Genomic DNA, 25613 nt, shown 5'->3' on the forward strand with positions numbered 1-25613 from the left:
CATCCATCCATTCAAACTTGTCCCCTGATTTTTTGCCCGATTTTACCCAGTTAGGCTGATCCAGTACCAATCAGCACTAATTGGGGGGCCATGGGCGTGGCTAGTTGGCAAAGAAATCAGATAGTGCGCAAGGGTTAAAGACCCTGACCTGATCTTGGTCGTTGTCAAACATGTTTGCATTTTTGAGCCGACTCAACGGGGCAGTGCGTGCTGATAACCCACCCGACTGCGAACGCATGATGCCAACCACCAATGAAAAAGCATCTAGGACACAGGCAATACCATCAGTAGACAAAGAAAACGGGAATTAGCGGTTAACATCGATGGCAAACAGCGATGGAGGGAGGGGGCCGCGCAGAGCAGATAGCTGCGCAAACAAAAGCAACAACCGTCTGTTTGTCCTACATGTTTGCTCACCCTCCAAACAGTCACTCCCATACTCATGGTCACTCTGGCCCGAGTGTGATGCCTTCAGTTGGTCTTGACCAATCATGTCTCCTCAGACGCTGTGAAATATCTGATCCTCAGTCTTTCAGTCTTTGTAAAAAAAAATTAAAAGAAAAATCTGCTGGAGCCAGTCGAGTAGTGTGAAGTCTCGGTATCATCTGTAACCACGGTCATAGTTGTGCAGTGTGTCAGAAGCTTATGACACAGCAGGAAAGATATATGAAACCATCTAAAGTAAGTTGAGATTTGTTTGAAGAGTGCAGGGTGGTAAAGTCTCATTGTCATTTGTGTATTGAAGAACACAAACAGCAGCAACGCCCTGCACTGCTTCTGTTTGACCATGAGAATAGACCCTCCCAGATTAGTGTTTCGTGCACGCTGTTAAATCACAGAGGCAAATAAAATAAAGCTCTTTCCAGTGGAAGAAAATGCTGCTACACCCACTTGGTTTAGGAAACACCAACTAAATCCATCATAGATAAACATGTGTTCTCAACACAGCAACAGTTTTAAACGGTGGGGAAAAGAAAATCACTGGGAACTACAAGAAATTAAGATTAAAAAAAATGTGTGTAAACGTGTCTTGTGTCAAGTTTCCTGAGTAACCACCAGCCTGTCGTCTGTTGACAGAAAAACAGACACAAACAAATACAGCTGGCTAACCAGCTAGCTGAGAAAGGGGAGTGCTATTGTGTGAGAAGAGGTGAGGACCACCGGGACCTGCATGCCCTCCATTCCGGACATCCAAACGCTGTGTGTCCTGAGCAGGGGGCATCATCAGCGAGTCTGGTTCGATTCCCGGCTCCTCCTTGTGTGTTGAAGTGTTGTTGAGCAAGACACTTAACCTCTGACTGCTCCCCTGGCGCTGATAGATGGCAGCGAACTGCTCATGGTTCATCCATGGTGGGTTAAACCCAGAGAGGGAATTTCCCGCGAGGGATTAATAGAGTAGAAATTATTATAACTCTCCAGATCCCTTTTAATTTTTCCACTTCATGATGCTCTGCTGCTGTAGACTTTTAATATACTTTGCATTTAATTCTGTGCTGAGGAATGATGGGATTTTGTTCTTTGTTCACTTGTTGAACACTGAATGACGATAAAGCCTGCCAAGCAACTTATCAATACTGACTGACCACAGAAGCGAAACCATGAGTGAATCTACTAGATGAGAGGTGGTTGATAATGTGACCCATCCTTATTCACAAGGAGAATTCCACCGGCTCTTCTGGGGTCTTCAGTCCTGGACGAGCGGCCTCAGAACTCCTCCTCGGCCAAACAGTAGCACTGTCACTTCAGATCCGTTGTCGATATACAGTTTTTGCCTTTAGCAAAGTGCAGCCGCCCCATCCAGCACCCAATGCTTATTCCAGTTACAAGGCCAGACATGAGACACTAAAAGTTTCATAGCTGCTCACTTAAGGCCTGAAGCTCTACTTTTTAACTGGCTACAATCACACTCTAACTCCCTGGCTGATGCACCGTGTTGGTGAACCGGAAGGAAAAAGCGGTTTTGAAGACAAAAAGGAGAGGAAGGGAAGGATTACTGATCCAGACGCTGTGGCCTTTGCATTTAGAACTCGATTAGAAAGATTCCTGAAATACCTCTGAAGGATTTCCTTTGGCAGATGCTTTGCAAACGCATCCCATCATAATTACACCGTCCACAACTCTGCTTCTAAGTTCTACAGAATTTCTGCTTTTCACTAACATGTGTTCCTGCTCCCTGTCAGTGTGTTACTGCATAGGAACATCCGCTGTTACACAGAAAAAAAACACGCCATGGACTTTTTTCTTTTCTTTTTTTTTTCTTTTGCTCAACATACCTTTCCCAGTGTAATGTCGGGGAGTCCAGATTTTTTTAAAAACAAGGCAGCTTCTGTAGGTCCCACCCGCCCTGTGTTCCCAGGATCCACCTGGGAACAAAAGCACCATGACAAGCCGTAAATACACTGTGCTTTACACCATACTTGACCAAAAATTAGGAACTGTTCTGCATACTGTTGTCCTTACCTGTCTGTAGAAGTTCTCAAACACAGGGTTCCCGCTCGACAACTGTGACGGAGAAAGAGAACATAACTTAACCTTGACAATTTATATTTTATTGTATTTCTTATTCTCCATCTTTCCTACTATTTCTTATTATTGTTATTTTTTGCTTGAAACTCTGGCACAACAATTCCCTTCGGGATAAATAAAGTTGTTCTTATCTTATCTTAACTGAGCCGGCCATTTGAGGCTACGAGGCCCTGCCATTACAAGCATTGGTGCAGTGTCAAAAATGTTGATTAGGGCCTCAGATGTAATTATTTCTGCCACAAAGAAAAGTCTAATTTCACCATGAAGGGATGTTTATTTCTCCTGCTGCAATAGTTACAGTGAGGCAGCATACATGCACTTCTACGAGTGATATACTTAATTATACATTTGACGTATTGTCAGTTCAAGCAAATCTATTTATCCTACTTTTGTTTTTGTATTTAAGACTCTGGGTTGATTCAAGGTTAATGTTGAATTGGCAATTACTGGATTGCAACATATAGAAATTTATTGACACTTAACTGCATAATGATTTATTTTAGTCTCTGCACTTCTGCCTGCTGCAGATCATACATAATGTTACTTAAGGGAGGTTTAAAATGCAATAGTGTTTCTGTATTGTTTTTCTGCAGTACAGGGTATGGATACTACATCCAAAACAGTATAACCAGGGATGAGCTCAAATTTCATTTCAGTGACTGCTGACGTTACTCATCCGTCAAGAAAGCGAGCGTCCGGCCCACGATCAATATAGACAACACGAAACAACTGCACTGGCATCGAATTACTAAGAGCTGCTGCAGAGAGGATAATAATAATAAGACAAATGGTTACATCACTTATCCACAAACAGAGGACAAAAGCTACGCTCGCAAGCTGACTCACTTCAGCATCCCTCAGCCACCCAGGCTAGCCGCTGTTAGCCTGCTTGCTAGTCACATCGGCGTTCATTCCCATCCTTAGCTATCCCATATAGCCCGGTATCAATGCTAAGCTAGCACAGCCTTGGTAACTCAAGTAACATTATCATTATCCGTGAACGGAATTGCTTGTGTACGTGCCACAAGGCACCTGCTTTGCGTTTCGGTGACATATCCGCTCCGCGTCCGTGTTGTAAATGAGTAAACAGCCGTTTAACTGCATGTCATGTCGTATGTAAATAGCTACAGTTAGCCAGCTGGGACTAGCAAGCCCGCAACCTAACGGTGTCATACGGCAATAATGCTAGGCCTAGTCCGACCCTCTGGCCCCCTTATTTCTGGCTGTATTTCAGAACGGGCACACGTCTTTTAAAAATAAAATAAACCGAGAACGCAATAAGAGGGCCGTCGTGTATTTTGCCTCGAATTGTCCAAGCACCGGCGTGAGGCTTAGAGTGTTAAAACGCAGCATCCCTACCTGAGTGAAAGATGTGAGGGCTGCCATCTTCCCTGTTGCTGCGGGAACGCACCCACCCTCCCTCGCCCACGGCGAAATGCCTCCTAGCGGACAAAGCAGCGCTGGACACCCTGCGAGCAGAAGGCACTCCAAACTGTGTTTGAAATTCTTTTTATTTTATTTGAGCGACTTTATCTGGACACGCACTACTTTGATAACCAAATTTTTAATATCATCTGTATTGTCCTTGATAAACGGCTCTATTTTAATGAGTTTTGAAGAAAGAATACATACTGTTACAACACGTCCAATGTGACATTTAAGACACATTACTGTTAAGTAACTTAATACAGTAGCTGCAGAAATTCTGGAGTATACTCATGGTCTAACTTGGCGATAATGTATCTGTATCAGGTTAACGTTTACGGATGACCTCCTTAGAATTAAATAAATGTTACTGAAGTGGTTGGAAACTTTAAGATGTTAAAGATTTTTGTTTTTATGCTTGTTTACCTGAGAGCACAGTAAAACCATCAATGATGAAACATCGACTTGGCCAATCTGACCATTTATTTTACACAATGCTGAAACATTTTTTTCACAAGTAAACCCTTCATCTGGTGTATTAACTGTCATAATATCACTTTTTTTGTAACTCAAAAAGAAAAACAGGTAAAACAACAGGAAAACAGAAACCAGAGCTAACTGGTTGTTTCATGACTCCTATCCCACTGCCATGCTATAAATAAACTCTGTAACATTTGCATGCAACCCGCTGCTCCTCAGATGAAGAGCAGCATCTGTCACAGTAAAGTGCCATTTCCCCCCAAGTTTGTATACCCCCTCCCACTTTTAAAGGAGAGATAACTTCCAGGCAGTCCCAGATGGAACAGAACAACAGAACAGCAAAGCACATGCTGGAAAAAAAACAAAAAAAACAACCAAAGATATACCTTTTGTTTTGGCTTCTAGCACTTATTCAAATTCCCTTTCGTCCACATATGAAATCAGAAACTATTAACAATCCAAACCAACGTCGACTGGTCCGCAGACGCTCGAACATCAGCATGTGAATTCTGCGACACTTGAGGTTTCGGAAAACCAAACGTTTAGCAAAATGAAGCCGGGGTGCGAGTCAACCCATAAGGCATGAGGGAGCACCGGCTCAGTCGCGTACAGCTTTAAGATGCATAGCTGATGTGAAACTGGCTGTAAGAAAAGTCAGTGGACTGTGAGCACTTAAGAGACGTAAAAAAAAAAAAAAGGAAGAAAATGCATTGATCGCAAAGCAGGAAGAACCGTCAAAATCAACTTGAGCGTAAAATACAAAGAAACCAGTGACGGACTGAGGGTTATTCAAGTACAGAATATCTTCAAATACTACCATGAATCAAACCAGACTGACGGCGTGTTTGAATCAGACCGCAAACCTCCTGCTGTGGTCAAATCAGGCGCTTAATCGTAGCAGGGTTGTTTTTTTTTTTTAGACTTTAAAATCACTTTTTCGGAAGCCCACTGACGAAAACAACAGTAATACAGTGATGTCTAAAGAAAATATATGCTGAGACCAGGAGATAGATGCCTTCTCTTTGCAGCAGGAAGGTGGAGACCCGCCTTCTTAGCACATTGAAAGGTAAGACTATGATATTGTTAGCCTAGCTGCATCAGATTGCGTCAAATACACATTCTAACTCTCCAAAGTTCACATTCAGACTTGCTTGTTCATCACTTTATTAAAAAAAGATAGAAATCAAGTAGGACACACTGGGAAATATTTTCTCACTATTTCTCTACAAGCTGGGGCACAGTGATTAGAATTACATTTTAATGAATTATATGCTGACATCGGAGTTCCCTGAATTTGAGTGGATGCAAGAATCCCTATGTGCACTCTTGGGAGTGTAGAAATGTGTATCTGATGACTTGACTCAGGAAACCAACGGACCGCCACCTCAGAAAGAGATCTGTCTCCTTGTCCTTCCGCAGGAATCCTAGAGTGTCCCTTATAACTCAAAATGATAAGAAATAAATGGCATAGCTTTTTATTTTATCTCTTACAACATTTCAGTCTCAGCATTCCCTTTATTCTTCCTTGACTCTTTTTTTTCATAACCCCTCTCGGGATAGGGCCTCCATAGCACCTTGAAGAAATTCCTTCCGTAGAGAGGAACGGATTTTACGGACTGACGCTTGAGAACGCTCACTAGAAATTTGAATCACCTCAGGGCAGCACACCTGCGAGGTCACAGAAAAAGGTCACGACATGAAGAAGGCCATCGGACTCTTGGCGGCTGCAAACACCTTGATTTCTCCTCCTCGGTTCAGAGAAAACCGCAGCAGGCGAACATATCTTACGTTCTTACGTGACAAAGCAGCGTGAAGGGGAACAGTCTGCATCACCTCTCCGGGTTAAATCTGCATAAGCACTCTCCCATGGGAGGAGAATGGGGTCTGGTTTGGAGCTGGACTTTCTTGTATACTGCCTCAGAGCTGAGTAAATGAGTCGCTGGGGGTGATGCAGACTGCTGGTGTGTTTCCTTGCATTGCTTCTCTCTACAGGGGAGGGGTGAGCGTCGGCGGTGTGGGGAGGGGGGGGGGGGGTGGCTCAGCATGGGCTCCAGCGATGACGGTCGCAGCCAGCATGAACGTCAGAACGCAGTCATGATGTGGAAAAAAAAAAAGTTCCTCCTATCTCCGCTCGTCCTTGCTCTTTTCGCGGCAGCGGGCCTGTCTTCTCTCCTCCTCTGTCAGACGGCAGCACGGCGGACGATCCTGGGCTACTCGTCGTCCCATGTTTGCTGCAGTAGGAAGTTGGCAGCCAGGTTCTCATTCTTCTCGCAGGCGAAGTACGCCTGGATCACCAGGCCCTCGGGGAAGCCCAACGCTTTTAACTGCAACACGGGACAATTTATGAAGTTACTCACGGGTAAAGCCCGCCCCACTGTGGACTCCTGATAAAAACAGACATCCCTCTCCTTTAGAAGTTGGGTTCTTGATTAATTTTTTTCCAAGAACAGAAACCCCAAACATGATAATAGTATTGATATAATAATAATAATAATATGGATAATATGAACAGTTATTCAATAAATGTTATATTTATTTTTCATAATTATATTTAAAAGCACCTCATTTGCATTACGCAAAGGACCTTGGGGGAAACCCCAGATGGTCCCAGGACGCTTCACCAAACATCCTCTGAGTAATTCATGCAATCTTTTATTTCTGCTTACTTCGGTGCAGATCTGCACTCTTCTTGTGACTCTATTGTGCCCCGTCCACCATACCTGATGGTGCAACGATGCATACTGACCCTCTCGATAGCCTCCTTCTCCTGCGGGGTGACCTGGATATAGTTGGTGTGCTGCGTCCCCTGGGCCTCCGCTCCCTCACCGCCGACCTCCCCGGCCCGTGGCTCGTTCAGCATCTGGACGAAGCGCTCCTGATGCTGCGTGATTTGCTACGTTGGAAGGGGGGAGGGGGGGGGGGGGGGGGGACACACAAATCAAAAGATCAAGCACACACATCAGCTTAGCTGTGCTGTATTGGAACATATTCGCTGGGCGGCAGCCGAGGGAAGGAAGAGCCGTACCTGCAGCAGCTGCGGGTTGTCGCGGCCCAGCTGCTGCAGCAGGGCTGGCAGGAGCGCCGGGTTCTGCTGGATGATCTGTCTCATTTGCTGGAACTGAGGCTGGTTCCTCAGGAACTCCAGGGGGTTCACGGCGGCAGGGGAGCCCCCACCGACAGATGGGGGCTGGGGGCCAGACGCCGTCCCTGTAGGGGAGGGGGAGGGCAGAGTCACTCGACGACCCAGGGTCTCATGTCAATCAGCAATGTTACCGTGCAGAGGTGTGTTTGACTGTCGGAAGACGAACAGCTTTGCTTTGTGCTAAACATCTAGCTTCAACCTACAGGGAACCTCAAACTGCAAACATTGATTGGAAAGATGCTCAAAAGGTCAGCAAGTGGTGGAGGAGCTGGTAAGTACCCGGATGCATTTGGATCTGAAGGAGGGGAGGGTCCCTCGCCGTGGCGTCGTTCACCTTTGGCAGTCTAACTGCATCAGGTTTTTTTTTCTATACCACGAGTTTTGGTGGTATACATGCATTTTTATACATTTATTTTTTTCAATCATTTTCATGATAAAACAAGCACTTCTTTGTGTGTTGGCGGTGGCAACCAACCAGGCATGGTGTTCTGTATCCTGGGTTCTGATTCGCTCAGCTACCGTAGCATCATACTCTGCATCTCCTGCTCATAGCATGCATGCAACATCTTGTCTTGTCCATTTCACCTAAACGTGCAATAGCAACATTTAAGAGTATAGTAAGTGTTTATAAGAGTGTGGGAAGGGTTAATAAAAGTGTGGGAAGGCTCATACAGCTTTGAAATATATAGAAATAATAAACAATAAATATGATTGCTTTTTCGCAGATTATCGTTTATCCCAGCTGGTTCTGGAATCTCGATAAACAAGGGACTACTGTACTGTGAAATACTGTGATATGTGTGTGTATCTCCTTGTTTTACTGAAAATCCCCAAAATGCACATCGTATTTCTGGCCAAACGGCACCGGCAGGCGCGCCATCGCTGCCTTCACGTGAGGACCAGCGCCTGACTGTTTGCAAATTCGGCACGCTCTTACGGCTGACATCCGCCGGGGGCTGCTGGGAGGGCTGTGAGGGAGGGTTGGCCGGGGTTGCTGGCGTAGCCGGGGTGGCCGGGGTGTCCGATGGAGCGCTGCGTCTAGCGGGCTCCTGAGGTACAGCGTCGCCAGCCTCTGCTGGAATGCCCTGCACAGCGCACACAAAAACACGCTAAGTGGAGCTGCACAGCTGCACAGCTGCAGGCTAATATTCAGGCAAACTGGCTGCGTCCTCACCATCAGCAGATACTCCACAGCTCGGTCTGGGTTGTTATAGCTTGCGCGGAGCGCAGACACCACCTGCTCCCGCTCGTAACCCATGGACATGATCTCCGACACCAGGTTTTCGTAGGCCTGGCCTGTGACTGCGGGCAGAGAGAGACAGGGGGAGGGTGAGGAGGCTGACTCCAAGAGCAGATGGGTGAGGAATCAGGGCACCGGCTTTTACTTAAGGCTCATTAGAGGTGTTTCTTCTTGTTAGCGTCTAGGCCCCTGTGTCACGGACAAAGACGTTGCACGAAAAAGTAGTTCCACTCAACGGAAACCGTTTTAATACAGGCTACAGCAACTGATCATTTCTAACTTTACAATTCAACCGATAATTGCACCCGTTCATTATCTCATCCGCCTATGAGAGGTGGGTTTTAACCTCAACTGGTCACCTTTCAATGACGGGGCCACATATACATCCGACCATTCACGACCATTGACATTTCATTCACAATAAACCTACTGACTGATTTTGAACTGCAGGAGGGAAGACTGACTGCGAGGCGAGTGATCAAATTAAGAAAAATATATGTTGACTTTGCTTATTGACAGTCCATAGAGAGAAGGGATCATCTTTTGTAAATAGCCAGTTTCTTAGGTTTCACTTCAAAATGCTCGGACCCATTTGAATCTTTGGTTTTTACACCCCAAAAGGTGCAAAAAAAATTGCAGAATATTATCCGTTAGTCCGTTTTTAATTTCAGGGATATGAATGAACCAGAGGAAAATTATCGGCCATGTCCAATTACCTATAGGAGGGCCCCCTAACACGCCCTGATGGGTTTTACTGGCTCCTCGAGTACATTTCTTCAATGCTGGTTTTGTTACACTTCTATAATCTAAAAAATATAAAATAAAAACAAATAGAAAAAAACTTGTTTTTTGTATTAAAAGCTTTTTCTCCTCTTTTATGTGCAAATTATCTACACTATCTGAGAGCACTGTTTCCGCAACATCTGACAGCGGTTCAGTGCCGCAGAGTTTGATTATGGAAGAGACATCCATGTTTACCCAGTATTGAGGCGGCTTCCTCCAGGAGACCCAGCTCGTCCACGAGGCTTTAAACAGAAACCAAAAAAAAAAAGACTGAAGTTAATCTTCAAAAGCACACAGATGTTGAGTGAGCAATATTTTGAAGATTTGTATTTGGTGATATATATATATATATATATATATATATATATATATAAATAAACAAACCCCAATTCCAATGAAGTTTGGATATTGGGTAAAACAAATAAAAATAGAATACAGTGATTTGCAAATCACTTTCTACCTATATTTAGTTGAATACACACCAAAGAGAATATAATTAAGGTTCAAAATGATAGAAGTCATTGTATTTTTTTGCAAATATTCACTAATTTTGAATTTGATATGTGTAACACATAACAAAAAAGCTGGGACGGAGGCAACAAAAGACTGGGTAAGTTGAGAAATGCTATAAAAATTTTTTAAAAATAAATAAATAAAAATATTCCACAGGTGAATGTCGTAATTGGGTATAAAAGGAGCATCCCAAAAGGGTTTGTTATTCACAAGCAAGGATGGGGCAAAGTTCGCTGCGTGAGCAAATAGTCCGACAGTTTAAGAACAACATTTCTCAATGTGCAATTACAAGGAATTTGGGGATTTCATCATCTAAGGTCCATAATTAGGGGCGGCGTGGCGCAGGGGGGGTTTAGCAATCGTCTTTGGAACCGGACATTCCCGGCTCCTCCTCGTGTGGCGAAGTGTTGTTGAGCAAGACACTGAACCCCTCACTGATCCCCTGGTGCTGGTCGACGGCATGCCTACTGCTCGTGGTTCATCCATGATGGGTTAATTGCAGAGAACAAATTTCCCCAAGGGGATTAATAAAGGATAAATTATTATTATTACCAATATCACCAGAAGAGAATTCAGAGAATTCTCTGTGTACAAGCAGCAAAGCCGAAAACTAATATTGAATGCATGTCCTTCAATCCCTCAGATGGTTCTGCATTAAAAACCGTCATCTTTGTGTGAAGAATATTTCCACGTGGGCTCACTTTAGAAAACCATTGTTAGTTAATATAGTTTGTCACTGTATCTACAAACGCAAGTTAAAACTGTACTATGCAAAGCAAAAGCCATACATCAAGAACACCCAAATGTCACTGGCTTCTCTGGGCCTGAGCTCATCTGAAATGGACTGATGAAATAGACAAAGTGGAAAAGTGTGCGGTCTGATGAGTCTACAGTAAATTTTAAATTGTTTTGGGAAAAAATGGATATCATGTCCTCCAAGTCCTCCGTTATCAGCGTAAAGCTCAAAAAACAGCATCTGTGATGGTATAGGGGTGTGTTACATTGGCAACTTCCACATCTGTGAAGGTACCATTAATGCTGAAAGATAAATGCAGGTTTTGGAAGAACATATACTGCCATCCAAGCGGCGTGTTTTTCAGGGACGTCCCTGCTTATTTCAGTAAGACGATAGCAAGTTACATTGTGCACACATTACAACAGCGTGGCTTGTAGTAAAAGAGTGGAGATACTCGACAGATCTGCCTGTAGTCCAGACTTGTCTCCTAATGAAAATGTGTGCCGTATTATGAAATGCAAAATACGACAAAGGAGACCCCGGACTGTTGAATAAACTGATGTACATAAAGCAAGAATGGGAAAGAATTTGGCTTACAAAGCTTAAACAATTAGTGTCCTCCATTCTGAAGTGCTTATTGAGTGATTAAAAGGAAAGGTGATGTTAAATAGTGGTAAAAATGCCCTTGTCCCAGCTTTTTCGGAATATGTTGCAGGCATAGAATTCAAAGTGAGTGAATATTTGCATAAAGCATTAAAGTTTATCATTTTGAACATTAAATATCTTGTCTTTGTAATGAATTTTACTGAATATTTGGTGAAAATGATTTGCAAATCATTGAAATCTGTTTTTATTCACGTTTTACCCAACGTCCCAACTTCATTGGAATTGAGGTTGTGTACACACACACACACACACACACACACACACACACTCACACACTCACACACTCACACACTCACACACTCACACACTCACACACACACACACACACACACACACACACACACACACACACACACACACACACACACACACACACACCTTGGTTATTGTGGGGGTTATGTTCCAGAACCAGCCGCGATAAACAAAGTAGCAACCATATTTATATTTTATGATTTATAGCTATTTTCAAGTTTTATGAACCTCCCCATGCTCTTTTTAACCTTTCTCATTCTCTAATAAATACTTCCTGTACTTCCTCAACACGTCTAGGTTCAGTGTCAGATAACTTAGAAAGTGCAGAATATCTGGGCATCACAGTAGGGGTTGAAATAAATTAACAACTTTCACAGATGATTCACACAAATGTAACACTGCAGAGTAATACCCTGAGTAGCAATCTCATGTCGATGTGTTACAGACTAAGGGAGATGCTAAATCCATGCAATGTGCAGAAGATGATGCAACAGTTGCTGAGCGAATAGGAGCCCACTACACAGAAGACCATGCTCTGGTTGGTCAACACCCTAAAAAATGCTTGTTTTACCATTACAATAATTGAACTAATAAATTTGGAAAAAATACATTTATACTGCTAAAAATCTCTAGTAGAAGAAAAAATCTGCAATACAAAATTAGATAAAAAAGTTAAAAATCTCCGATACAGCAAGAACGAGGGACAACTGACACAACCCCCATCAGATGACATGGTATGACCCTTTTTTTTTTTTTTTTTTTTTTTTTTTTTTTTTTTTTTTTTTTTTTTTTTTTTTTTTTTTTAGCAGTGTCTCTTGCACAGAACATAGAAATCTGCATTAAAAAGCTTCGGCTTCAAAGACAGACGTCATTTCAGAGAATGAGACTAAGAGGGGGAAATCATCGGCTAAACGCTACAGTCACAGTGCACTCTTTCTGTTTGAACCCGATAATGCAGAACTGGCCTCACCTGGCGGCGATGGGGGTGTCCAGAGCGGTGGCAGACGGCTGGTCGTCGGGGTCTTCCCGAGGCTTCTCCTCAGGCTGGGCGGGGTGAGCGGAGAGGTCTGCCGGGATTGTCTCGGGGTCGGTGGCCTTACTGGGGGCTGAGGCAGGAGCATTGCTCGCGCATGCGCTCAAGTCCGGAGCGGTGGCGGCATCAGGGGACGTCAGCGGTGTGTTTACGGGAGCCGGGGGCGGAGCTTCGGGGCAAGGCTCCGAATGTGTGGGTGCAGGCACTGAATGTGTGGGCGTGGAGGGCACTTGTGTCGGGGCAGGGGACGGCGCGGGCTCTGAAGAAGAGGAGGAGGTGGAAGAGGAAGGTGCCGCTGGCGTTGCGGCTGGCTGGGAGGCGGGTTTAGAGGCCGCTTGTGGAGGGGGAGCTGCTTTGGGCTGGAAAGACAACCATGACAAGTTACCACACCGAGTTTTTAAACAATCAGCATTTCCCCTGCGACCCACAAGTGACCATTATTCCAAATGACATAAATTTGCGATATCCCAGGAGGGTAGGGAGAAGTCACCTCTTACAGTTGGAAATAAATTCACGGAAAGGTGCTAAGAAAGGACAAAATCTGAAAAGAAAATTATAACATCACAATGTTTTCTAGCACGCCTTCTGATAAAAGCACAATGCCTTGGTTTTTGAGATCTTTCCGTTCCACCTCATGTTGTAAGACAGGTTCTACTTGAGTTGTTTTCCTGATTTGACAGGCCTGACAGCAGTCGAGACTCCAAGTGACATTGGTGACATTATTTATTGTTTATAATGGGGCAGGCAGTTACTTTTTCACAAGGTCAGGTTGGTTTGGACTTTTGTTTTCCTTAATAAATAAAATTATTATTTTGTATATGTATGTTTGATGTTTTTCTTGCTGATTTCATGCTGCTTTTTTATTTTATTTTTGGTCGTTTCTTAGCACCTGTTTAATTAACTTTAAAATCTTCCTCTTGCATTTATTTTGAATATCTTTGTCTGATATTGAAGGTTGTTTAAGGCGACATTCTGGAGACAAAATCAAAAGAAAAAAAAGCCAAACAGATTGTGTAAAAATGAAAAAAAAAACAACAACAACAAGCAAATCCCTGAAAAACAGCAGTAATTAGAAAATGAGCAAGAAATTTACATGAAAATGATCAATATATCACTGAAAAATTACCATCGCTCTAAAATCTATTTCAAGTATTCTCATATTAAAAAAATAACAACAACTTTAAATCCAACAGAGATCTGCGCTAGATTCTATAAAACTCAAGAGAGGCAACAAACGGCCCAAAAAAAAAAAGACCCAGCAAAGGGACACTGACCTTCGTTGCCATGACCACCACAAAGTTCTTTTCGTCGATTTTGTACTCTTTGAGTGGGGTGTCATCGTTCAGGATCTTGCCTGCGAGGAAGAGAGCAGATGTGGGAGTTTAGGGGATGTTGCAGATCCCCTCCTCCGGGATCCTGCTGTAAAACAATCCACCGCCGAGTCTGAACATGCCTGCAGTCACGGACGGATTAGCAAAACTAGTAAACCTGGTCAATTTGTTTTTTTTGTTTTTTTTTCCATGACCGGGGGATGAGAGCCTACGGGGGCCTTAAGCTGCTATCAGACTGTAGCATGACTCAGCGCCTGCACGCACCCCCGGCTGAACGTCTTGAATAGTAAACCTCTGGACACACGGAAGATTATGAATGAATGAAGCATCTATTTCACTGTATCCTACTCTTACTTGCTCTCATTTGTGTAAGCCCTTTGATGAAAGGGCAAATATATATGTTATTATTAGTGGGGCAGCAGATAATGTTATCTTGACCGTTGGGTTTTGCTTGTTTCTGGAAGAGAACGGTGAATGTCAGGGATCAACATCACCGTTGGTTTCATGTCAGATTGGTTTTAAAGTTGCTTCTCTTTCAGGTCTGGTTCAAAACACTACGCGGTCCATTCCTCCACCCTGGATCATTAGATATACAGTTAGATTGGGAAATATAAATACCGTCACTATGGTTACAATGTAATTTACCTTGAGTAATGGGGGGGGCACTCGGGTTTGAAATGCCAGTCAGCCAAGTCAAAAAATAAGTAAAATAATAAAGAAGCCCCATCACAAGGAATGTGACAGTTATTGTGTTTACTCCATGCAAGTCAGACGGCTCTCCTCACCTGCATAGATGAGTTTCTGCCCGGCGGCGGGAAATGCATCATTTCCTCTGTCCTCTTCAATTTTCTCCTTCAACGCTTTCACCTTTCAGACACCAGCACATCCACAGACGATGTCAGCGTCAACACAGCAACATATTACACACATTTTAATGAGTGACGGCTGATGTTGTGACGTAATAACACGATGATTTTTTTATTTCTTAATTTCAAATAAATCAGTTTAAAAATGGCTTGACTTATCACTCAGACACTCCTGAAATGTTCATGCTACATCTCTATCTTGGGTGATGAAATCTTTTTATCTAATCACATCTTTTCTGTCAATTGCTGATTATTCAACACACAATTTTAATACGCTGATGCCGTGAATGCTGGAATTTGTGGAAATTAATACCAAGTTTCCCTATTTGACAACCAATTATACACACATTAGTATGACATTTGAAACAAAATGGGGAGATTAAATCTACAGTGAATGTGTTTTGTAGTTTATGATAATCATAATTTTGTGTTTGTGAGAAAGGTGAGATCCAAGGAAAATAAATATTAGCATTTGATAAAATATGAATAAAATGTGTAAAATAAAAGCCAACTGACTTTTGCATTTTAGCCGTAAAAACAAAGGAAGAAGATTCCATAAAACCCGACCGAGATTCTTTGAGCTAAAACTCTCAACAATTTACAGCAGTTTGATCCCTGAGTGCTGACATCAACTTCGATTCCCATTTTCTTTTTCGAGAAAAATAAACAATATTAAAAGATTTATATTTGCTAATAATTGTTCCAAACTCTGCAACGGGCATGAGGTTTAAAATACTGCACAGTCATTCACTCAGACACCAAGAGTCGCACACTGTTAAGTTGAAGAAGAAAACTACGAAGTTTCCGTTTGGATTTTTCAGTATAAAAGAAAAAAGCGGTTCACATGTTGCAACCGAGGTGGTCGAGGCAGCTCAAAGACATTTTTGAGAGTTGGGAATTTTGTAAAGAATTTTTAAGAAGACAACACGGCGCTTTATTTGTCTTTTGAGATTGATTGTATGACTGGGCGACGAGCTGACGGAAGGCGTGAAAACGTTTGCGCTTTTATTTTGAAAGGATCAAGCGGAACCCCGCTGCTACCGGCGCTAAATGTAGCAAAAACAACCCCACATGAACTCAGGTACTGGGAAGGGGGGACCCTGTAAAATAAATGCTAACTTGCTTCACCACGTACTTTTACCTCGACACAAGAATTATTCGGGAATATAAATAACGGAAAAGTGTACATCATATCGCTGTAAATTCACAGCCTTTGCCGAGGCTATGTCTGAAAACTAGCTAAAACTACCATATGCTACGGCTAACCTCGGTGTGCCAGCCCTCCCGGCCTGGCCGTGTTTACTTCGGCCCCGATAACTTCCACTCACCGTCAATTCGGGGTCCATCTCTATTTTAAACGTCTGCTGTTGCAGCGTCTTCAGCGTTATCTTCAGCATCTTCCCGAGCGGTTTCTGAGGCAGCTGCGGTTTAAAAAAAAAAATCCCGAGTACCCACGGCGATTCTCGGCGGTGGTCGCCCTTTTCGTGCAGTATCTACTTGTCAGCGTCCAAATAGTGTGTATGACTCAGCTGTCTCGGCGCCCCCTGAGCGGACTGGCCGCGGGCGCCATCTAGCGGCGGCGGAGGAGAACTGCACCCTCCCTATACTGCCAGAAATGCAACAATACTGTCTTTATGTGCTTGCTGGTGCATGCATATCTACAGATTTGAACATTTTTCCAACTCTGCTTGCTGAAATTAGTGTCCAATGTATCAAATCCAACCTCAGGGGAGGGCACAGGTCGCTATCTGCCTGAGCTGGTCCCAAGCCAGGATAAATGTAGTGAACTGAAGTGAACACTTTTCCAGAAAAGAGAGGAACATAGGGTAACTAATAAGAGCAGAGGTAGACTACATCTTGTAAGACAAGGTAACCTGAAAGAGATCAGTGACTGTAAAGTAGTGGTAGATGAGAGTGTAGGCAGAAAACATAGGATGGTGGGTTTATAGGATGACTCTTGTGACAAGGAAGATCAAGAGGACAAAGGCAGAGCAGAAGACAACGTGCTGGAAGCTGAAAATGGAGGAGTGTTGTATGGTTTTCAGGGAAGAGTTGAAAACGGCTCTGGGTGGTCAAGGAGAGCTGCCAGATGACTGGACAACTACAGCTAGTGTGATCAGGGAGAAAGGTAGAAGAGTGGAATGAGGAAGTGCAGGAGTATGTACAGAGAAAGCAGTTAGCAAAGAAGTGGGACACTGAGGGTACTGAAGAGAACAGATAGGAGTTCAGGGAGATGTCGCGAAAGGTAAAGATAGAAGTAGCAAAGGCAAAACAAAGGGTGTACAATGACTTGTATGCTCGATTGGACATTAAGGAGGGAGCGAATGATCTATACAGAGTGGCAAAACAGAGATAAAGAAAGGATGTACAGCAGGTCCAGGTGATTAAGGTTCGAGACAGAAATGTATTGACAGATGCGAGAAGAGTGATGGGAAGATGGAAAGAGTACTTTGAAAAGGTGATGAATGAGGAAAATAAAAGAGAGGCAAGGTTAGAAGCAGTGATAATTGGAGATGACAAAGTAGCAGAGATTGTAAAAGTGAAGGGGGGAGGGCATTGAAGAGGATGAAGAATGAAGGCAGTTGGTCCTGATTATATACCTGTGGAGGTGTGGAAGTGTCTTGGAGAGGCAGCGGTAGAGTTTCTGGCTGGATTATTCAACTGGATCTTAGAGTGAGAAGATGCCTGAAGAATTAAGACAAAGTGCGATCGTGCCCATTTTTAAGAATAAGGGCGATGTTTAAAATTACGACAGCTATAGAGGAATAAAGTTGATGAGCCATACAATGAAGTTATGAGAAAGAGTAGTGGAAACTAGACTGGGAGTCAGCATTTGTGAGCATTAGTATTGCTTCATGCCTAGAAAGAGTACTACAGATGCAGTATTTGCTTTGAGAATGCTAATAGAGAAGTGCAGAGAAGGTCAGAGGGAGCTCATTGCAGTTTTGTTGACCTAGAAAAAGCATACGACAGGGTGCAGAGAGATGAATTCTGCTATTTAATGAGGAAGTCTGGAGTGGCAGAGAAGTATGTAAGACTGGTGCACGACGTGTATGCGAGCTATGAGACAGTGGTGAGGTGTGCTATAGGTGTAACAGAGAAGTTCAAGGTGGAAGTGGGAGGTTAGACAGTAATCCCCATGGACCATGACGTTTGCAGACGACAGTGTCATCTATAGTGAGAGCAGGGAACAGGTTGAGGGGTGGAGGTATGCTCAGGAAAGGAGAGGAATGAAGGTTAGCTGCAGCAAGACAGAATAGGTGTGTGAATGAGAGAGACCCAGGTGGAACGGTGAGGCTACAGGGAGTGGACCTCAAGAAATTGGAGGTTTTCAAGTACTTCGCATCAACAGTCTAGAGCCATTGAGTGTGGAGACAAGGTAAAGAAAGAAAGAAGCAGGTTGGAATGGGTGGAGAAAAGTGTCAGGGGTCCAATGAGATAGAAGACTATCAGCCAGAATGAAATGAAAGGTGTACAAGACAGTGGTGAGACCAGCTACGCTGTATGGTTTGGAAACAGTGACACTGTCGAAAAGAGAGAAGGCAGAGGTGGAGGTCGCAGAGATGAAGATGCTAAGGTTCTCTTTGGAAGTAACCAGGATGGATAGGATCAAGAATGAATCCATCAGAGGGACATCATGCTAGATGTTTTGGAGAAAAGGTCAGAGAAGCCAGAGAGGATATGAAGGTAGTTGGTGTGAGAGAGGAGGATACAGAGAATAGGGTTAGATGGAGAAGGTTGAAGGGAAAAGCCGAAAGGAAACGAAGAAGAAGAAGTGTCCTATGTATAACTATGTTGTTCTACCATTTTGAATTTTCTTTTCTTAAAATTGATAAATAAAAGGAGGTGGATGATTTTTCACACATTATAGCCTTACCACTCCACTTGGGTCAATCCTATTCACATGTTTTCTTTCTTGCTGCGGCTAACCTTCATCGCTCTCCTCTCCAGTGCACACCTCCACCTCTTACTCCTCTGTTACACCACCATCATCCAGCTCTCATACATGTCCTGTAACACATATCTTTCTGCCATTCCAGACTTCCTCATACAGTAGTAAAGGTCACTTCTGATTTGCAATATTCAAAATTAATTAGATGTAAGAATTTGTTAGAAAGGATGAGAAAATTGATATGAGATTACCCCGAACTTATCAAGCTATTGGTTGGAAATAACTCATACGCAAACAAAAAGATAACTAGATGTAAAGGATTGTGGAAAATCTGTCTGAAAATATGGGAAAAACAGAAAGCAAATTAGCTGGCAGTGAAATATCAGACAAATAGAAATGAAGCTATTGATGTTTTTCAGGTACAACATGTGTGTAGATTTACTTATTCTTAATATTAGAGGTTTCAAGACTCAAGTATATTTGTTCAGTCTGGGATTTTGCAAAATACCTAGGAGATGAATCCAAATTAAATACAGGGAAGAAAAAAAACTAAATCAATAAATGGTTGTTCAGTTGTAGCTGACCATGAGAAGGGAAAAAACTAAAATATTCATACCATCTTACCCTCCTTCTATATTATTTTCTCTCACACCAATGAAAAGCGTCCTCTTTCACTCCATATATACAGTCAGTCTTTAGAAAATATTTGGGGGGGGTCATTTTCATAATAATCATATTTTGTTGAAATGCATGTAAGTTAATTCAGAAACATTTAAACAAAAGAAATTACAAAGAATCGATAATGTAACCTTCAAAATTTAATCTACTTATTCTTTCAATGTCTTATAAACCCTGCATCATTTTCTTGAACATGCTATTTTTGTCAGGTCATTTTCTGCAGACTATTTAAGAGGAATGACTACTAATTTCCAGGTTATTTTCTGAAAAGTAGTAACTTTGCAGAAAAATGAAAAAAAAAAACACCAAATTAGCAAAGAACAGGCAAGGAGAATCAGTCTCTTTGAGAAGCAAAAATTTATTCACTGAAAAAGAAACCGTGAACCCGACAGACGGACGCGCATTAAGGAGAGAATGAAGATGGTAGTATCACAGTTTGCCCAAAACACAAACACACACACAGTCTCATGTACACACAAACAAGCTGTCATACATACATGATGGAGGGGGAGGGGGAGGGAACAATGCGGTTTTAAGCAGGCAATGGAAACGCAATAATTGAATAAATTATAAAAGGGGTCGGTCAGCACAGTCCAGCAGTCACACGGGAGGGTTCAAAGTGCATGGAGGCAACGTCACACATCCGGACAAAGGCAGCAATAAAATAAACATGGATGATGGCGGGACAGACCAGCAGCGCTGCTCAAGAAATCACATTAAATTAGAAAACGTAGCGCACCCTTGGGAGGAAAACACTAGTCAACTCCATTCTCTAACTTCAAGGTTAAAAATAAAGGAATCCATTTTAAAAAAAAAAAAAAAAAAGACCTTTGCTGACCCCCACCCAGCACCCCTCCCCCACCGCCCACACCTGAATGAATGCCATATCAAAAGGCCAGAGTCCAGAGTTTGATCCTGCAGAGAAACAGGCTGCTCTACAGCTCGATTTTCACATTGGCCTTTGACTCTGCGTCCTCTGTCACTTCGCCACCTTCGCTCTCTTCCTCCTCCTCCTCCTCATCGTCGCCATCCTCATCGTCGTCGTCCTCTTCCTCGTGGTCCTCTGACTGCTTTTTGCTCTTCTCCTCCTCCTCCCTCAGCTTCCTCTCCATGTCATCCTGCTCCTCCTTCATCTTTTTTTCTGGTCCCTTGGAGGACAGGCGAACAGAACGTGTTAAAATGAACATATTGAACTCTTTAGCTAGTTTACAATTTTATCATACGCAGAAAAATAAAACATGTTGCAGCTAGAAAACTAGCAATGAATTGATAAGAATTAGAAGGAACTGAGCAGGAAAGTAAGCAGGAATATCACTCAAAACTAGAATGAACCATATTTCACATGAATTAAATTCATGGGTTGGTTCGACAAGGCTCTCAAGTTTTCCGTCTCAGGATTTAAATGACAGTGAAGGCAAATGTGTCTTCCTTTCAAATAGGATGTCAATAGAGAGCTTGTACAACATTTAAAGCAAGACAAACAGGGCACGGTGATCTTTCCTCGACTGTAGCATCAGGATCCTACCTCTGTGACGCCCCAGGTTTTCTTCCCAAATTCCTCTGCCTCTTTGACGTCATCTGTGATCAGCAAGTTGTCGAAGATGGTGCCGGATTTCACCTGAACACATAAGACGTGAGCTCCGGGCTCTGCCAACAGACACAACCTCAGACAGCTGCAGCAGCGAGATTACCTGCCACAGGTCCAGGCCCAACACGCCAATCTTGTCGAACTTGTACATGTTGGCGTCGTGGTTGTACTCGGGGTTGTCGATCTCGGGGTGGACCCATGCGCCCTTGTAGTCCGGGTTGTCAATCTGCTTGGGTTTCCACTCACCCTGAAACACAACCTCGGTGAGTCACAACCAGAGTTCTGCCCCCCAACACCACTGGTCCCTCCTGCCCCCAGTGGTACCTGGTAATCTGGGTTGGTGATCATGGGAGGCTCCCACTCTCCGTCCATGTCCTCGTCCCAGTCGTCGGGCTTGTTGGCTTCGGGGTCGGGGATGGTCTCAGGCTTATCCCAGTCCTGCAACACAGCAGTTTCACTGTGTCAATCTCCCAAAGCTACTATATTAGTAGACACAAATGATCAAATGTTGATAGTTTGTTGCGATCTTGTTTTTCCAATATACAATATTACAGTTCCTTGCCGATTTAGTCATTTGTGCAGTGTGTTTACTGTATTTTGGGAATCATAGATGAGTGCGTAGAACTGCATAATATGCTGACACTTATATGTTGACACTAGGAAAAAAAACAAGCAAATAAATCACAATTTAAGGGGGAAAAAACTCAAAAAATGCACAATGAGAAAATAGTTTCTTAATTTTCCTCTGTATAATTAAAACAGAAAAAAAAAAGATTACTGAAACATGAATGATTTGTTGTACTGTTGAAGTTATATGATTAATTCAAAATATCAGCAATTTTAGTCATACTTTCTCCTCTAAATCTTGGTTTTCTGCTCCAGAAGCCTAGATTATTTGCTCGAATGTGGCTCGAACAACCCAACACGACAGCTTCAGAACAACTGACAGGGTTGAGTGAGACACAGGGGGGGGTGGGAAGGAGGTTAGTAGGCAAAACTCCAACCTCGGGCTTGGTGTCAGTGGGGTCGTCGATCTTGGCCCGGTCATCCCAGTCGCTGGGCTTCACAGCCTTCGGGTCCTTGATCCTCTTTGAGGGCAGCATGTCCCAGTCGTCCTCCAGAGAGCCCGACTCCACCTTCTCGTTGTTGATCTTCACCTCGTACGTCTGGTCCGGGTTCAGGATCAGTGTATACAGGTGGGTCAGCTCGTCATCCTGGGGGGGGGGGATTGAGATGGAGGGGCGGGTTGAGTCCCTGCTCCAGCAAAATGAAAACCAGAGGGCCTGAGGCTGAAGCAGCTACCTTGCATTTGATGTCCTTCTTGATGAGGTGGTTCTGGCCCTTGTAATTGAAGATGACATGAACCTTCTTGGTGCTGTACCCACAGATGTCGGGACCTGAACACATGCATGCACATATAGTCATGTTCACTTTTTAAAAGGCCAAGGCAGGAAGACCAATACCATAATTTGCTCCAACATGTGTGTTGTGCAGCGAGGACTACTGTGACTCACCAAACATGATGTAATACTGTGAATCTCCATGCATGTCGGTCTGGTCCAGGTCAGAGGGGAAGATCTTGACGTAGCCACCTCCACAGTCAATTTTCTGCTCATGTTTAATGGTAAACTGGATGACGAGGGGCTTCCCCTCATTGCTGAAGGGCTCGAAGGCAGCGGAGAGGGCATAAAAGCGGGCATCCTGGCTGGTCTGGATGCCTGGTGGAGGCAAGTGAAAGAGTTGTTCAGGCGCAACCGAAGAGAGCAGGCAACTTCCTCACCCCACTCCCCCTACCCATCTTTTCAGAGCTGAAATTGCAGAATTGTGCTGACACGCCACTGCGGTTCAGTATTAACACACTTCTGAAGGCAGCACAAAGAAACACATCATCACACACAGAGCAATAATGAATATAATACCATAATATTATAAGTGCATGCAGTGAAGATCTTCAGGTAATATCTTTTAAGTCACTCTCTGGTCAATATTCAACTAATATCCTTCATTGTTTTTCTACATTTCCTGCTGATTCTTTCCTGTGATCTATTTCACCTGTGGCACTGTCCAGTGCTTGTGAAAGCAGTATAGAGGAGCTACACAATGAAAAATGAGGAATTACAAAAAAATGTAATATATAATCAAAACATAAGGATCATCTCTAGGTGATGATCTCTGGGTATAAGTACCGAAAGTATAAAAGTATATGACTTTAAAAAAAAAACACTTGATGCTTCATCCCGTTAACACAAAAATAGAACTATTTCTATAATGCAGTGATTCACTGTCAGGGGGGAGCTTAAATACATTTACATGGATGTGATTTATTCAAAGTACTACACTTGCTGCATGAGAGATATAGTTGCCTACATTTGCCTGCCCTTAAAAGGGGCGGGGGGGGGGGGTTATTCCAGTCCAGAGTTTATGGTCACACGGTCATTTCCTTGTCCTGGAAGCAGCTGCACCCAGATCAGTTCGTGCAGAAGACGCGAAGATCTGCAGCATGACGTGCGTGTGCGTGCGTGTGTGTGCGTGTGTGTGTGTGTGTGTGTGTGTCACCTTTATCCGCTTCAGCATCTCCGTAGAACTTCCCAGAGCTCAGTTTCCACTCGCCGTAGTCCGACTTGTGCTTGGACTGGACCCACCTGCTCTTCCATCCGTCTGGGGGGGGGAAGAGTGTTTTACCCGGCCATTAATATTAGATTCACAGATTTCTGTCACTTTCATCTGTATTAAAAAAATATATATACATATTTGCTGATTTACAGGACGGCGCAAGACGACCTCGCCTTCAAAATAAGAGCGGAAACGGTGACATGCTTCGAGGGACGTGTCATTTAAAGCCGACTCTGTTTTACACTGCCTTTTTAATTTTCTTTAATGTAACTATTTACTTTGAGCTGGGGTGAAAGGTCCTCTATCTACAAAGGAACTTTTATTATTAGTTTTTTGATGTTTTCTGAGGCTCAACGTAGGTGTCGATCATGTGGTATCTCATACCAAAAGCGAAACGATATCCTGGAAGATCGCGAGACGTCAACTGACTTCTACCTCGATCGGCCGGAATCGAAAAATACACAAGTTTTCACTAACTTCCGGTTTGATTTTGATTCTTAGCTAGTTTAATAGTTTAATTCTAGTATAGAAATAGTAGTATTTAGCAAGCATGATAGAAACATAACTGGTAGTCACACACTGGCCTAGCGCCTTCCCAGTGGACACAAAAATATACATTGGATATATATTTAATTTTAACAGCCTTATTGGCAGGTTAAAACAGTATAAAACAGACGAGTAATACGTAATAACGTCAGTTGTGCGCGGTTAACGGACACTTTCACAGCCATTCATACGTGAGGCGTGGAATCGCTTCGTCGTACCTCCGTCCAGGAACTGCTCTTTGAAGTACACGACAGCGTCAACCGTCACAGCAACCGATGCGAGAACGGCAAGAACGGCCACGGGGAGCTTCATGTCGTCGGCCTGGATTCGGTGCCGATGCGGGAGAAGACGGTGAATTCCGGATGAAGTCGCCTAATAAAACCTTGGGGGAAACGTAACCTGACTATTTCCACAGCTCGGAGTGCTGCACAGATGGCCGCCGCTCATTGGATACGAGTCTGGCCAATGAAATGAGACCACGAGTTACATTTCGGAATTGCTCGGGAGGAACCGGAACGCCTCGGAAATGAGAAGGCGGGACGAGTGACGCCTGCTGCATTCGGCCAGAGAATTGTATCACTGTCACCCAATATCTAAGAAAATTAAAATAAAGCACGATATCATGTCCAACTTTTCTTGAGTCATATTAGAAAAAGGCAGGATAATACCTGGAAATAGTTTTAATGAAGGTCCTACTTTCTTTGACTCATAACTTGAGTTCTGTGAAAAATTACACTGCTTTTCCTATTTGTGTATTTTATGAATGTTCTCCCATAAAAATAAAAGATTACAGTGCTGTGTCACAGGCAACATAAAACACCATGTTTTTATTTTTATTCATTTTTTTCCGTTACGTAAAAGTCACCAAACCTGTACGACCACTGCCACCTTGTAAGAAAATTGACTTCATTTTAAGAAATCGATTGATTGTAAATCTTGACTTTATTTAGATACTTTAGATATTTAATACACAAGTTGAAGTTTTACGAAGCGGAAGACTGCAGGAGGAAGACAATATGTCAAAGGTCACGTTTTACACAACCATGCATGTGAATCTATAGTGTTGAGTATTTAGGTATTATTTATTTTTATAATCATTAGTGAGCACATATAGTATAAACGTACAAAATATATATACAAACAAACATGGCTAAATTGAATAACGTGTCGTATATGGGTATTAGTTTATATCATTATCTGGAAACCGTGGCGTCATCCGCAAGGATAGCTCGCCGTGATCGTATAGTGGTTAGTACTCTGCGTTGTGGCCGCAGCAACCCCGGTTCGAATCCGGGTCACGGCA

At 43.2% G+C, this 25613-nt stretch overlaps 3 protein-coding genes and 1 non-coding gene across 5 annotated transcripts in view; 1 reads left to right on the top strand and 3 right to left on the bottom strand.

Annotated features, from left to right (window-relative positions):
* The window catches only part of eps15l1a (epidermal growth factor receptor pathway substrate 15-like 1a), a 56811-nt gene extending 52875 nt beyond the window's left edge, over positions 1-3936 (bottom strand). Inside the window, exons 1-3 of one of the 2 annotated variants that reach the window (XM_086146040.1) lie at positions 3886-3936; positions 2461-2502; positions 2274-2363 (exon numbers count right to left, since the gene is read on the bottom strand). In XM_086146040.1, coding sequence (XP_086002166.1) covers positions 2274-2363; positions 2461-2502; positions 3886-3912 — 159 coding nt within the window. In that variant the 5' untranslated portion in view covers positions 3913-3936. The remainder of the gene's footprint in view (positions 1-2273; positions 2364-2460; positions 2503-3885) is intronic. The other variant, XM_086146033.1, reaches the window with a different exon arrangement.
* A 475-nt stretch (positions 3937-4411) lies between these two features.
* On the bottom strand, positions 4412-16511 carry rad23ab (RAD23 homolog A, nucleotide excision repair protein b). The gene is made up of 10 exons (XM_086146051.1): positions 16322-16511; positions 14913-14994; positions 14071-14150; positions 12734-13155; positions 9792-9838; positions 8748-8875; positions 8511-8658; positions 7457-7638; positions 7178-7324; positions 4412-6755 (listed from the first exon to the last, which is right to left on the bottom strand). The coding sequence occupies exons 1-10, from the start codon at positions 16388-16390 to the stop codon at positions 6642-6644; spliced, it is 1419 nt and encodes a 472-aa protein (XP_086002177.1). The 5' UTR covers positions 16391-16511; the 3' UTR covers positions 4412-6641.
* Positions 16512-19901: 3390 nt separating this feature from the next.
* LOC147237260 (calreticulin-like) lies at positions 19902-24738 on the bottom strand. The gene is made up of 9 exons (XM_086146062.1): positions 24529-24738; positions 23708-23809; positions 22666-22869; positions 22454-22548; positions 22156-22365; positions 21476-21589; positions 21255-21398; positions 21089-21181; positions 19902-20711 (listed from the first exon to the last, which is right to left on the bottom strand). Exons 1-9 carry the CDS (start codon positions 24620-24622, stop codon positions 20499-20501), a joined length of 1269 nt encoding a protein of 422 aa, XP_086002188.1. The 5' UTR covers positions 24623-24738; the 3' UTR covers positions 19902-20498.
* Positions 24739-25541: 803 nt separating this feature from the next.
* trnah-gug (transfer RNA histidin (anticodon GUG)) lies at positions 25542-25613 on the top strand. Its single transcript has one exon. It is a non-coding gene; the product is annotated as a tRNA-His (tRNA).

Source organism: Fistularia commersonii, chromosome 1, assembly GCF_037954325.1.
Source record: "Fistularia commersonii isolate RoL2024-O1a breed Wild chromosome 1, RoL_Fcom_v1.0, whole genome shotgun sequence".
Taxonomy (NCBI): Eukaryota; Metazoa; Chordata; class Actinopteri; order Syngnathiformes; family Fistulariidae; genus Fistularia; species Fistularia commersonii.

What these genes read in the sequence shown, in the direction of transcription:
- rad23ab (XM_086146051.1), bottom strand. Translation starts at nt 16,390, where the DNA reads ATGCTGAAGATAACGCTGAAGACGCTGCAACAGCAGACGTTTAAAATA. An exon ending in GACACCCCCATCGCCGCCAG is followed by an intron (nt 9,839 to 12,733) that starts GTGAGGCCAGTT and finishes TTCTGTTTAAAG; the next exon opens with CCTCGTGGACGAGCTGGGTC. An exon ending in GGAAGCCGCCTCAATACTGG is followed by an intron (nt 8,876 to 9,791) that starts GTAAACATGGAT and finishes CTCTGCCCGCAG; the next exon opens with TCACAGGCCAGGCCTACGAA.
- LOC147237260 (XM_086146062.1), bottom strand. Translation starts at nt 24,622, where the DNA reads ATGAAGCTCCCCGTGGCCGTTCTTGCCGTTCTCGCATCGGTTGCTGTG. An exon ending in TGGGCCTGGACCTGTGGCAG is followed by an intron (nt 21,182 to 21,254) that starts GTAATCTCGCTG and finishes TTATGTGTTCAG; the next exon opens with GTGAAATCCGGCACCATCTT. An exon ending in AAACCTGGGGCGTCACAGAG is followed by an intron (nt 20,712 to 21,088) that starts GTAGGATCCTGA and finishes CTGTCCTCCAAG; the next exon opens with GGACCAGAAAAAAAGATGAA.